The sequence below is a fragment of the Dermacentor andersoni genome, chromosome 2, assembly GCF_023375885.2.
Source record: "Dermacentor andersoni chromosome 2, qqDerAnde1_hic_scaffold, whole genome shotgun sequence".
Taxonomy (NCBI): Eukaryota; Metazoa; Arthropoda; class Arachnida; order Ixodida; family Ixodidae; genus Dermacentor; species Dermacentor andersoni.
Window position 1 is genome coordinate 176,818,958 of NC_092815.1, and position 13,990 is coordinate 176,832,947.

At 47.2% G+C, this 13,990-nt stretch overlaps 1 protein-coding gene across 1 annotated transcript in view; it reads right to left on the minus strand.

Annotated features, from left to right (window-relative positions):
- Positions 1-4,924: 4,924 nt before the first annotated feature.
- Positions 4,925-13,990, minus strand: part of LOC126540867 (sodium- and chloride-dependent betaine transporter-like) — a 53,946-nt gene continuing 44,880 nt past the window's right edge. Inside the window, exons 11-12 of the mRNA XM_055076427.2 lie at positions 11,227-11,385; positions 4,925-5,299 (exon numbers count right to left, since the gene is read on the minus strand). Coding sequence (XP_054932402.2) covers positions 4,925-5,299; positions 11,227-11,385 — 534 coding nt within the window. The remainder of the gene's footprint in view (positions 5,300-11,226; positions 11,386-13,990) is intronic.

The window sequence follows — 13,990 nt, forward strand, 5'->3', positions numbered from 1 at the left end:
ACCTTCGACTAATGCTTATTGCACGCTCCGCACGAAACATCAAACACACACAAGGGAAGAGCAATCGCGACCTGACTGCAAGAACCCTGTGAAGAACCCTGTGGCATAGGCCGTACTCTGTAATAAGTATTTCACTGAAGCGTTCACCAATTCCTACGGTTCGTTGACAGTTTGCAAAGTAGTTTCAAAGCTACATCGCAAATCGGTCGCAAATCTTGCGCTCCAGAATTCCATTTATCAGAATGGCCACGGCGAAAAGTACCAAACCTTTCGTTAGATCTAAAGACAGTGAGAGGGGGTTTCCCAGCATTCAGTTCGTTAAATGCACCCATACGTTTGACTTGCACCACGGCTTCCACCATGGCAAGCATGCAACATGAATCTGGTTACGTGGTAAACACACTACATACACAAAAGCTTCTCAGAAAACCTTTACTACCGAAAGCATGCAGACAGCGTCTCCAAAAGCAAGCAAGGGTGCCTGAGAGAATAAATATAAAAAAATGAAATAATTGTGACACAATGTCGCCACCTTCTTCTAACTGGTTTCACTGCTCTATATTATTTTGTATATTTACAGTGTTCCCGTGAAAAAACCTCCCTACCTCACGCTTTTCTTTCATTTCATGGCTTCGAAATATCCGAAAGTTTTACGTATTTACCTGGAGGCGCACACCTGTTACTCGCCGCTAAGGCTGTGCCAGCAGCGTGTAGAATGAGCTGTGTGCGACGCATAGCTTGATGATATATATTTTTTTTAGTGGGTAATGGTTTTCAATTAGGTTGCGTACTTGAAACTTTACTTTAGTGACGACGGACACGATGAAATCGTGTTAGTACTGAGCTGAACGCCGGGACTGATTGGCCATCAAGTGAATCCTAACGTATCGTGGATTCAAGCTATGACACACCTGTGGTCTTGACAGTAATGGGAACAGGTGACACCACGTTCTGTTTATATCTTCACCAAGGGCTGTCCCCAGTGCTCTCGCTGTATGTCAGTTCTCTTAAATAAGTGGTGTCACCGTTTAAAAAAAGATCAAAAGTTTCGCTGTTGCTTTACAGTCATGCATGCAATTTTTTACAGTAAATTTAGCGTCTCAAAGAACAATATATTCGTTATGTCTCGTTTAAGAAAGAAACGCGCTTTTAGGTTGTCTTTCTTTTGTTCTAATAGTGTCTGACTTATCTGTTTGCATTTAAGCTGTGTACTCTCTTGCCACACGGCTGACAGTTCAATTGTTCATAAACAGTGAGATGCCGGCTGCAGGTTATACGGGTCACGGTACAGGAGGATGACGTGGAGAGTCAATCCTACATGAAAACAGAGCATCCCTAGTGAAAGGCCGTTGGTAACAAGGAACCTATCTGAATAGTAAGATAAATAAATAAAGAACATCGCATGAATTAAAAAGAGATTTTAGCTGCAGCACACGCTGTTTCGTGCGACCGCTCAAGCGATGCGCAATGCACCGGCGTGCTTACGGCACTGAGCAAGTTAGGATTAGCATGGCGCAACACTGTTGCAGCATCGCAGTCGTAATGCATACATACATACATACATACATACATACATACATACATACATACATACATACATACATACATACATACATACATACATACATACATACATACATACATACTGTCACGTGGTAAGGACGGTGAAGAAAGCAGCCAAACTGAGAAAGACGAAACTAGCGTTTTATTGAGCGAACTTGTGCGCTCAAAAACAGGCTACACTCAAAGAACGGCGACAACGGCGAACACAGTCGGCGATCGCCGAAATCTGATCAGCGGGTCAAGCGCGTCGGCTTTTAAACATCAGCCATCGAATGTTCCAGACTAATCGCTGGGACCTGCGCGCCTTTCACAAAGTTCTACATTATTCACGTAGCGCACAGATGCAATCAGATTACACAAGGTTCAGTCACAGATAGCGGATGGAAGTATCGATAACATTCCAGAAACTTCCGATACATAAAGGCGCGTCCTGAGCTGAGCGATAACATTTGTCAGGCGGTGAAACGTGTCGCCCGATAAAGATAAACAAGCACACGTGTCAATACATACATACATACATACATACATACATACATACATACATACATACATACATACATACATACATACATACATACATACATACATACATACATACATACATACATACATACATACATTTATTTATTTATTTATTTATTTAAAGATACATCACAGGCTCCGGTCGGAGCATTGAGTGATGGGGGATTATACAACAAAATATGTGATGAGCATGAGCAAGAACGAAGAAAAGTAACAGTAAGCAGAACAAAACAATGCATCATTATACAGTCTCAGTTCGCAAAATTACGTACAAGGCGTGGCATATACACATACCTAAATATATGCGGCAATTTTCGCTCACCGGATTTTCTGCGACACGGGCCCTTTACGCTGTCGCGTCTAAATGCGTGCTAAATTGGTGTTACACTCTTAAAAACGTTTACACCCTTTCGGGTTTATCTTGTCCCACAACAATAACCGTGATCTGCCTTGTTTGCGTTTCCTTTCTTAAAGACTCGGCTCTAGCTACTTTCCTGTCGATAATGCTGTGCCACCCTGATAACGAGCAAGCCATTATTGACTTCGAAGTACTGGGCTCGAAGCGTTAAAGAAAGGAAATGTGGGCAGGACAGATGACGATTATCGTTCTTGGATAAGATACGACCCAAAGGTTGCAAACATTTTAAGAGTGTAAATAAAGGGAGTAAATTGAGAAATAGCTTATATTTGATACTCTTAAGGGTGTTAAATTGTTTAATGTGTATGCTCCAACCGAAGCGTTGCACGTGGTTAAGAGGAAGCTTTGCATTGGCAGCTCTTACATTGGTAAAAAAAAGTCTGTCAATTATTTGACCGTCAAGGCAACGGCAGCGACGGTGAAGTGTCGACCCACGCTTCACGCCGCTGGGTCCCGCCTCATCACTGTGATGGCTAATTCTTGCGATGCATATCTAGATGCGTGCAAACGAAGGACTCTTTACGCTCAGCATGCGCTGAATCGCATTTGACAACAAATTCGGTGCAGCCAACGATTCGACATCGTCTGGGCAACAACCTCCATGTTTCCATCACTATGTGAACGCTTTATTATTGCGAAAGCAATACTGCTCGCACTTTCGGCCCATCGGTGGTCGTGGCGCCTCCTTACACAGCTGCGGGCCACGTGACCATGTGACGTCACGCCAGACCGAGAGACGCGGCCCCAGCTCGCGGCATCGATGGTGGAGGCGAAGCCTTGCGCGCCGCCGCTGCGGCGCAGCCGAGAGAGGGCGCTCGCTGGTGTGACGTCACGCTAGGAGGATAAATGGGGCTACAGCTCGGCTCCTCGCAGTGGTCGGCGCGCTGCCTTGCGCTATGTCGGATGATGTATAGCCATAAGTTTAACAAAGGGCAACCATGTCCACACCATCAGCCGTACCAAGGCGCAGCCAAGGGTATTGCTTTCGCAATCTTCCAGGCTTAACCAAGCTAAGCCTTGAGCCAATTTTTTTGTTTAGTTTCCAATGACAGCAATTCCGGCGGCGAAATGCGAAGGAGAAAAGTGGCATCGTGCTGTCGTCTTCTATTTTGCATATGTCCCGTCGTTTAGAAGCGTGCATCTTGTCGTGCAGAATCCAAAACGGACGCTCCGATGCCGACGCGCTACGCGTCACGTCGAAAATACGCCGCAAGTGCGTTCTGTCGTATTTATCGCATGCTCAAGCCGCAGAATGGATGAGGACTCGTGAAACAGGGACCACACAAGCCCACAGCACAGACACAGTATAGGTATACAAAATGCGCAAACACACGTCCAATAAACAGGAAAGTTCAGCAGCGCCGCCCGCGTGTTGTGGCAGGTGAATTAACGCTGCCTCGGGTGATATGCCAAATAGAGTCCTTGCTTTCACTCAAGCGTTTCTGGCTGAGCGCATAGCTATACGGGCGTGGCGCGCCGGTTAGGAGACTGCGATCGTGGCGTTTCACGGGAAAAATGTTCAAATCCGCATGTATAGCGAAGTAATTTGCAGAACGCCGATCACCGGCTGCGGCTTTGCGGTGATGTGCACTCCAAACACAGGTTACTATGAAGACCATACAGTAATATAATGCAAAGAGAGCCTATCGAAATTTGGCATGTCCACTTGATCGACTCCGTCAAAGATAAGGAGACATGATTGCAAAAGAAAGCGAGGAACAAAGGGAAATGCATCTGTACCGCGAGACTAGCTGCGCGCAAAGAAGTTATCGTGCCATTTTACAATGCAATGGACTTCGGCATGTCTGCCCAGGGTCATGCTCTTCTCGAGTGCTCTCCCTTATTGACGATCAGTGCCTCAAGTTCAGCGTTGGTCTCCTCAATCGGCACATACTGTTGTCATAATATCTTATGTAATTCATTTATTTTTTGCTTCGATCCCTTTTGGGAAAACCGAGAAAGGCCGTGCAGTCGTCGGCATAAATTTCTGCTCTGTGCAGTTAGGCGTTCAAGTGCACCACGCATGCGTCATAACACTAACGAATAAAGGTGAAGGAATTTCAACTCACACAAACACCGGCAGAAGAGCACAAAAGAAAGCAGAAGAAGGAAAAGCTGCAATCTACCACAGGATTACAAAGCCAATCTACAGGTACCACACGCTGGGTGTCACACACAGCGTACCAGTCACTCTCACATTTACAAACTTCTATAGCTTATTCACATAGCACGCACGCGATAGGGGTTCGCATATTACAGTGCCAAAAAATAAATAAAAAATGCGTAGAAACTCGAAACTGTCAGCTCAGTTTGGATTCTCGCTGCGCGATCGAACTGTCACGTACACAGCCGAAACACAAAGCGGCTACGCGCACAACGAGCCAGCGTCGGCGGCGGCCATCTTAGTGCCGGGAGGCGCCGCTATTTGCGCGTCCGCTTCTTGGCCTTTCGCACCGGGCTTGCGGCGACGCTCGCGCCGCTCTCGACCACGACGGCGCCAGCTCCGAGCAGCGAGCTGCCGCTGGCTTCGACGATGCCCGTCGAGCTGACGACAACGATCTTGGGCTTGTCTGACACCGCGGTGGTCGACGCAGCCCCGTTGGCGCCGCCGGGCGACGCTCGCTGCCTGGCGCTGGGCGCGGGCGAGGTGGGGACGTCCAGCACGTCGCGGCGACTCTCGGGCGACATGGAGCAAGGCAGCGCGTTCCGGTCGGCCAGGTACATCTGGTAGCGCATAAACTCCGCGCGGCCCCGCGGACCGTACGTGGCCTCGGGTTCGAGAGCAGCGTACAGGTCCTGGTCAAGTGAGAGCCCGCAGGTGTCGAAAAAATGAAACCATCGATGACGATTGTAAAGGAAAGTGTATAGCCGAACGATTCTAGAAAGCCATTCACTTTAATAAAATGGATGATGCTCTTGAAGGCGTATATTACTTGCAATCAGCATATCTAGCTATCGCTAGTTGTTTCATTGCGTCATTCGGTAGAGAACAGTGCGGTTAACGAGCACATCTGCAGCGGTATAACATAAGCGGCTAATTGATCATATGTGTTGCCGCATCGGGTCCAATGCGGCACGATTCACGGCAAGCACTGCATGCACATGCGTCCAACAATTCGCATTGAATAAAAGCGCCCACCTTAGCTTCCATACAGGTTCTTCTCCTACCGGAGACCCTCAAGTGCGTCGTGGCGGTGCGCTACTTCAGTGGCGACGAGGGTGAAACTCGTTCGGGCGTAGCCATTGATGTATTCAAAGCACGGCGTCTCGCCCACCAGATTTGAACGGGACCGCGGATAGTCGGAGTGCACACCGCCTATATGCTTGTTTTGAAGGAAATAAGTTAACGGATGCCTCAAAACGCTGCGGTTTGCTGGCATCTTCGCTGAGCGACCCTGCCGTACCCGTGCAGCAAGGACGTCATCCAACCACTCCGGTTAACACCCAATGCACTGCACACACGGACGTTTTTGCATTTCGCCGCCGTCTGAATGCGGCTGCCGTGACCGGGATCCGATCCCGCACCCTCGGGCTTAGCAGCGCAACGCCAAAGACACTACGCCACCGTGGCGGGTGAACAGTCCAGCTTACGAGAATGTCCCGAGATATTTGAAGGAACCATACAGCATGTAAGGAGACCATTCGAGAGTACATCGCCGACCTCAGCAGGCTTGCGGAAAGCTGCAACTTCGGCAGCACAATGGACGGCATGCAGCGGGACCGCATAGCACGCGGAACCCTTGACGACGACGCCCTGCGCTGCTTGACGACGCGCAGGAAGCACACTTCGAAAGAGGCAGAAGAATTCGCCATGTCTTCCGAGCAGGCCAATAAGAAGACGTTCGAGGCGCGCGGGAAACTATTCCAGGGAAAGGCTGTGGCCGGCAATCGAACGCAGGCCTGCAGGGTGCGAGATGAGCACGCTTCCCCTACGCCACGGTGGCTCCACGGCTCTGGCTGGCTAAAGGTGTGCCTAGTGCGTGCGCTATAGCACACTTCACGTCGCAGCCATCTGGCTGACTAAATGTGTGGCCTAGTGAGTGCATCATTGGGCATGTGACGGCGCAGTCGGTGAGGCGGCGCCATGTCATGAGTGGGTAAAAAAAAAAGGTCGCCATTTCTCCCGAAAGGCGAAGCATCGATTGCGATATCAAATTAGTAGGCAGCTGTACGAAGTAAGGGTAGTAGTTTTATCAGTCGTATAAAGTTGTAAACAATTGCTTACTAACTAAATTAACAAGCATGGTGCCATGCACGCACAAGCAAATATGAACACATCTCACTCAATCACCGCGGAAACTGGCTCTCAAAACGCTGAAGTGAGGCAGCGCGGCAGCAGCAGCGAGCGAATTGACCTTCGTGCTGCCTCTCGCTTCAACGCGAACTAAGAGGGGAAAATAAACAGTGCACACGAAGCTATCAGTACTCGGCGCGCACTCTGTCCCATTGCCTAGAATGTACTAGGATACGGTTGAATAAGGCGAGCGGCTGGGACGGCGCATGCTTTGCAGTGAAGCGCGCGAAGGTAAAAAGTACTGTGGCGGCGCTGCGATCGAAGTGGATAGGGCCGCACCAAGGCTCTATCGGCGATACTTCTCGGAAGAGTCATTCGTACTACTTCGCGCGCTGGTATGTGCGTTCAGACCGCTCCAATGGTGTTTATAATTGCATATGACATGTATTTATGCCTTATGAAAATACGCCTTTCTTTCTCTCTCTTTTCTTTTCAATGCCGCTCGGTGATTCCGTGTGCATTATGGCCGCAGTCTCGGCTTTCATTGTTACTATGTTATTGCTGTGTTAGCAGCATGTATCTCTCGTGTGTATTTTAGCGCATATAGTTTTCCATCAGTAGGTCTTGCGAAACGCAGACGGAAAAACATATGTGAACTTCCTGCTTGCCGCTTCAAACAAATAAAACATATATGCCCCATCCGGCGCCCTGTACTCAGATTTAGCGCTAGTACTCTTAAAGAAAAAAAAAAATGCAGTGCAACATTCAATTCATGTTTCCGCCTTCCTCGCGTAACAGAACGTGGAATAATTGGTACGGGTTCTTTTATTCTGGTCGGAAATCGGGAGCTAAAAACAGTTTAAGGCAGCCATTATATATTCTAATGTTTGGTCCGTACGCCGTGTGAAATTTTTTGTCCAGTCAACAACAACAACAACAACAAGTGGTGCAGTAGCCTAATTAGTGGCCATGTAGTGGATATGGCGTTGCGCTGTTAAACTCGAGCTCACGGCTTCGAATCAGGTCGTGGATTCGATGGGAGTAAAATGGAATAAGATTCGTGTACTTCTGGTTAGGTGCACGTTAAAGAATCCCAGGTGGTGAGAACTGAACGGGGTGCCTCATAACCATATCGCCAGACGTAAAACACCAGAATTTGTTTAATGAAAAAAAAGAAGGTAGCTGCCTCCTGCGGCTTTTTTTCTAGGCGCGGTGTAAGCGAAATAAATTATTCTCGAGTCTCATTTCTGAGAAAAACATGCTACGTTTACGTTATAGTGAAATATTTAGCGCGCACAATTGACAAGGACACAGTGAAGGAGGACACACGAGCGCTCGTGTGTCCCCCTTCACTGTGTCCTTGTCAATAGTGCGCGCTAAATATTTCACTATGAATTGGTACCAACTCGCCCAACTATCAGTCCTGCTGCAGTTCACTTACCTTATATTTCATACCTAAATGTAGTGCTGTTCCCAGTTGTACTTCCGCTCAATTAAACAGCTTCTGTATTATAAACGGCTGCTTTCAGTTATCCGCTGCACTAGGATATCGACAATAATGAAGCAATTAAAGGAATGGTATGCCTCACATACACGTAGAGATATTTATAGATCTGCTGTGTTCGTTGAAGAAGGTAAGTGTGGTACCACATTGGGCACCCAGTTTTAATGGGTTGCCGACACGGTGAAACTGTAAAAAAAATGTTTTCCTTGCCTGAATCAAGTTGTCAGATCTACAGGCTGCCCCAAAACGGGGCGTTTGTATTGAATGGCAGCTAGGAACTTGTTCAGCAGAACCGATTAGCACCCGTGCGTTAATTCTCCGAGGAACCGGTGCTCGTCTGGGGAACAGCCACGACTCTCCAGCTAAGAATTCTCACTTGCATTAGCCCCTCACCTTCGAGTATTCAAAAGTGCTGTTATCTGTTACATTCGAACGGAAACGGCTATTCGATAATTTTAATAGGGAATTCTCAAGTCGAGTACGAGCGAAATAGCAAATACCGTTCGATTAGACTATATGTTTCTACTTCATTTCGCCTGCTGGCACGTTGTGGGAGATCGCCTGACAAGCCACGGAGTAAAGACTTGGTAAAGATTTCCCGGTCTCCCCGATTCAGTCTGAGTACGTAGGCAATATCTTGTCCCGAACAGTGTTGTTCATATTACCGTCCAATAATTGCCTTGATTCCTTTTCTCGGAAAGTCGATTGGTTCACCTGGGGCTGGCTCAGCATTGAAAAGAAGCACGCCTATTTTCAATCAGTGCATTTAGAACATTTGATCATTTTCTCTTACATATATGTCGTGGATATATAGGTCTATGTACCATTACATTTACCTAGAAGTGCATTGGTCATCTGCATCTCTTCGCGCCACGCAGTTAATAAACCTGGTTTATTTCACTATAGTAGATTTTTATTTGATCATTACCCCTGAGCAATATTCCTCCAACAAGAAGCGCGGGTACGATGACACGATATCAATAAAATTTTCTTACATAGCTTCATGTTGCAGATAGGCTGCTTCTCTAGAAAAATTTCGTGTTACTTTAAAAAAGAACACTGTTAAATATAGCAGCTCACCTGACTAAAACTACAATTGCTACCGGCAAACAAGAGTGGCGGGCGCACCAAAGCATGCAAAATCATTGAAAATTTTACTGCACGGACTTTCCGCGAGAAAAAAAAAAAAAAAAACTAGACGTTCGCCAGCGTCCGCGCGAACGAACGCGTGCTCGCTGACAAACGACGCACTTGACAATAACAGCAAAATTGAAGATATATTGTGTAACCCATGCTGTATACGTATCAAAAAGTTGCCACTATATATTTGCAGTTGAAAGAAACAACGTACGCGCGCAGTCGGTCTCAGCGCCCGCAGTGAAATTACGTTGAATATGCCGCGAAGCTGCACCTCCGCCCCAATCCAGTTCGCTCGCAGCACCCTTGCACGATTTTTCACATGCGGCGGCTAAGCGGGAGAGCGCCGTTCGGCCCCCTCGACCATAGTCTAGTACATTCTACCCCCACCCCATTCTTCCTCCTCCTACGGTGCCTTGCGCGTGATGGAAAAAGGCGCGCTTCCTCCCCCATTTCCTCTATTGCACGCGCGAGATTGAACCGCCATCGTCGGCTCAGCCTAGCACGCTTTCAGTCGCACATACAGCACACAGCGACAGCGTTACCACCCTTGAATTTTATACGGAACATCACGGCGACGGCGACGGCAGAAACTCGTCTGGAGTGTCAACATAATTGTTATCGCAATAGTAAGCGCGCTGATTCCCGCGCTTCACTTGCTTTCCCGATTTCCGCAGTGCTGTGTCTACTGCGATGGACTCTCGACGCCACGTCATGAGTGTATAAAATGAGCGCGCTGCTTCCCGCGCGTCACTTTCTCTTCGGATTTCACCGATGCTATGTCTACTTCGATGGACTCTGAAGCGTATACCTCAGCGACAGCTCACAAAGCTGTGACCAACATATACGCAAACACGCATACCGAATCAGCAGAAAGAACTATCTTGAATGCGAAAGTAGTATATGCCCTTTTACGCGAAAATCCGCAAGCGTGGCCGAAACATGGTACCAAAAATGGCCGACGACGCAAAGAGTAAAAACACGTCAAAAATACTCGGATCGATGTCACATTTCTCTGGGGGGGGGTTCCTGTAAAGTAAGTAAATTGATGGCTTCAAAATTAAAATTGGTACATTTCGGTCTGGGTGGGAATCGAACGCGGACCTCCGACGTGCGAGATGATCGAACCCGATTCTCCGACGCCACGGCGGCTACACGTTTCTGGCTTACTGACGGTGTGCCTAGAGCGTGCGTATTGGGCATGTGATGTCGCAAACAATGGGGAGGTGGTGGCGCCACGTCATGAGTGTACAAAGTGAGCGCGCATCTTGACGTTCCGGGGTCTACAAACGGTACAATGCTTTCGTATTAATTCCCGCACGCAAGCAGTCTTAGGGGTCCCTGCCGAATTTTTTTTATTACAGCTGTTTTTGTCCAGAGCCTGCCGTCTTTTTACCCGTCTTAAGGTTGTGCACTTGCTAACTATGAACCGGCTATAGGCCAGCACCAAGCTCCTTTAAGTTACATCCGCCTGTACACATTATATAAACATGAAATCCGCCCATAAAACCACATGTGCTTCTTAAATGCAAAATATGGGCTTAGAGTCAAGAACAGCTTTAATGTCTGTATCTTTATTTATGTATGTATTACACTTAGTAACACAATAAAGCTCAATTGTCTACACTCAGTTGTCTACAAGGTGTCGATTATAAAGAGACAGAATGAATCCGTACGTACTGAGTCATGGTCGTCTGTGAGAAATCGTTAGGCTTTGCACGCTTTTTTATTTTTAATACGCCGCCATGTATACACAGAGTCGGCAGCATGCTTCCCCAGACGCCGGCGCCGAAGCACCCCCCCCCCCCCCCCCAAAGCTCACAGCCGAGAGGAGAGAAGAAAGCTTACGTATTTGTTCGTTGCGAGCGTGCTGATGACGAACGATCCGACGATGACCATCATGGCGGCCATGATGATCAGCTGTCCCATTCCGGTCCACTCCGGGATCATGCGCTGGTAGCGGAATTCGCGACTCTCTCCCAGCATGAACGTGTTGACACCGATCACCTGGTTGGCGAGAAATACGGCAGCAGCTCAAGACGACCAGAACTGTCTTTCTCGAAGACGGCCATACAAGTCTCTCAGTGCAGCTTATGCAGGTCGCTCCGGAGATGTCTCCGGAGACAAACGTTTCGGCAAGGTGACTTGACTGCTTTCATCGGGACAAATCATCCGCATCGTCCCATTCGTGTCCCCTGCAGGTAAAAGGTCTCTCCTAACGACCGCCGATTACCCCTGTTTGGCTCCAGCCGACTCCATCTTATGTCTGCGGAATTCCCAAATTTCACCGCTCCACCTGTAAGTTCCCTGCCGAGTTCGACGTGCGCTTCCTTTCTCTTGGCACCATCTTGTAACATTATAGGATCGCCGGTTATACGTATTATGTGGCCCCTCCATGTCCATTTCTTCTCAATGTTAACTAGAATATCGACTACTCCTATTCGCTCTATAATTCGCACCTTTGTCTTCCTGTATTTCTTATGTTACGCCTATTATTTTTCAGAGCAGTTCAAATCAGAGCAATGCAAAAGAAAACGAACCACTGACCCCGCCCTCGTTCCCCCCAAGAACGAATCTATACACCTAACCTCTGCAACTCCCTGTTAAGAGCGCTGCGTACCAAACCCCGGAACACAGTAGCAATGTAGTAGATATCTCACAGAGCTTAAATTCGAATAAATTGCATCTCCGCAAACGCGACCTTGCAATTGCCCTTGGCGAAGACAGCTTCGATTGTCGAAACGTTGAATCGACAGGCATCTCTTGTTCGACCACTGTCAATCATTTAAAGCCCGGATGTCCCGCGGAACCTCTGTCTTATAAGCCGTTCTGGATATGTACTATACTATACTATGTACAGAATATTTTTATTTGCCTGCGGCACATGGCCCGAATCTGCTCATCGAGGTGGGTTGCTCCAAGGGGCGGAGTGATAAGCGCGAACTTTGGATGGGACAGTGAGACAGACAAGGGATAGCCGCTCTAAAGTTTGGGCTCGTTATTCTAAGCAAGAATGAACCAACTAGCCAAGCCATGTACGTAATTAAGGCGGACTTTACTTGCTCAAGAAATCAAGTGCACTGTTTCACTTTCTTCTTTAACAAAACCCCCTTTTTGTGCATCAGACCTCAAGGATAACATCGACATCGATGCATATCGCGACACGTTTTGATAGCGCATATCTCGCAACTGGTTGTCATTCTCAGAATCCGCTCGAAGTGGATATGCCTCGCGAACTCACCTGCTAGAATTCGTAAATCGTGATACGTGCGACAATGTAATTAGCTTAAAACCTATAATTAGGGAAATTTCGGAACTGGATCGATTACTGCATTCGGTTTCTCGTTCAAGCAATGTCCGTCTATCAAGGAGTGGAACTGTGCCAGGTGCCGCGGGTGACATTTAAAAATATTCGTAACCCTAAAAAAAATTGGCGCTGTATTTATCTTAATTCGGCTCCCGTATACACCCCTGGTCTTCCTTTTTTTCGGTCCGTTTTTATATTTATTTTGATTGTTTTCGCCGCATTTAAATTTGCATGACAGCAAATTTCTGGAATGGCTTCCCTGACTTCGTTGTCTGTTTGCTTCAGATGACTGCAACTAACAAAAGATCGTGACCTTGGCATCCTTTCTTCCTTTAGTACACATTTTGCAACATATATTACATCGTCATAATTATTTATTTATTTATTTATTTATTTACTTCTATTTATTTAGTTAGTATTATTTATTTATATACCAGCGTTAACGCGACGGCACTCTTCAGAGTTCTGCGATCGCGCCGCGCAAACGGGTAGACAAGGAAGTGCTTTCAGTATTTTACTGGTAATTTCTCTCGTCGTATTCGAGTGCTGATTGCCGTGTTATAGTTTGTTTACGAAGCTTTCCCTCAAGTCTAAATATTTTAAGGCAGTTTGTCGTGTGCGTATCATGGCCACGCACGCTTATATCGCCTTCCGTTTCTCTACCACGGTTGCGCTTTAAAACCACGGCGCTGCAAGTTTGCTTCAGAGACTTTCCTTTCCTTCCCACTTCTCCGCCCTTAAACTGGCTCTCTCAACTACTACACGCAGAGACAAAGCAACAGCGCGCGCATTAGATCCTTTAGATGAGATGAATATTTACAATTAGTATTAGGGTTATAATTATATTCGAGTGCTGATTGCCGTGCTATCGTTTGCTAACGAAGCTTTCCCTCAAGTCTAAATATTTTAAGGCAGTTTGTCGTGTGCGTATCATAGCCACGCACGCTTATATCGCCTTCCGTTTCTCTACCACGGTTGCGCTTTAAAACCACGGCGCTGCAAGTTTGCTTCAGAGACTTTCCTTTCCTTCCCACTTCTCCGCCCTTAAACTGGCTCTTTCAACTACTACACACAGAACAAAGCAACAGCGCGCGCATTAGATCCCATAGATGAGATGAATATTTACAATTATTATTAGGGTTATAATTATATTCGAGTGCTGATTGCCGTGCTATCGTTTGCTAACGAAGCTTTCCCTCAAGTCTAAATATTTTAAGGCAGTTTGTCGTGTGCGTATCATGGCCACGCACGCTTATATCGCCTTCCGTTTCTCTACCACGGGTGCGCTTTAAAACCACGGCGCTG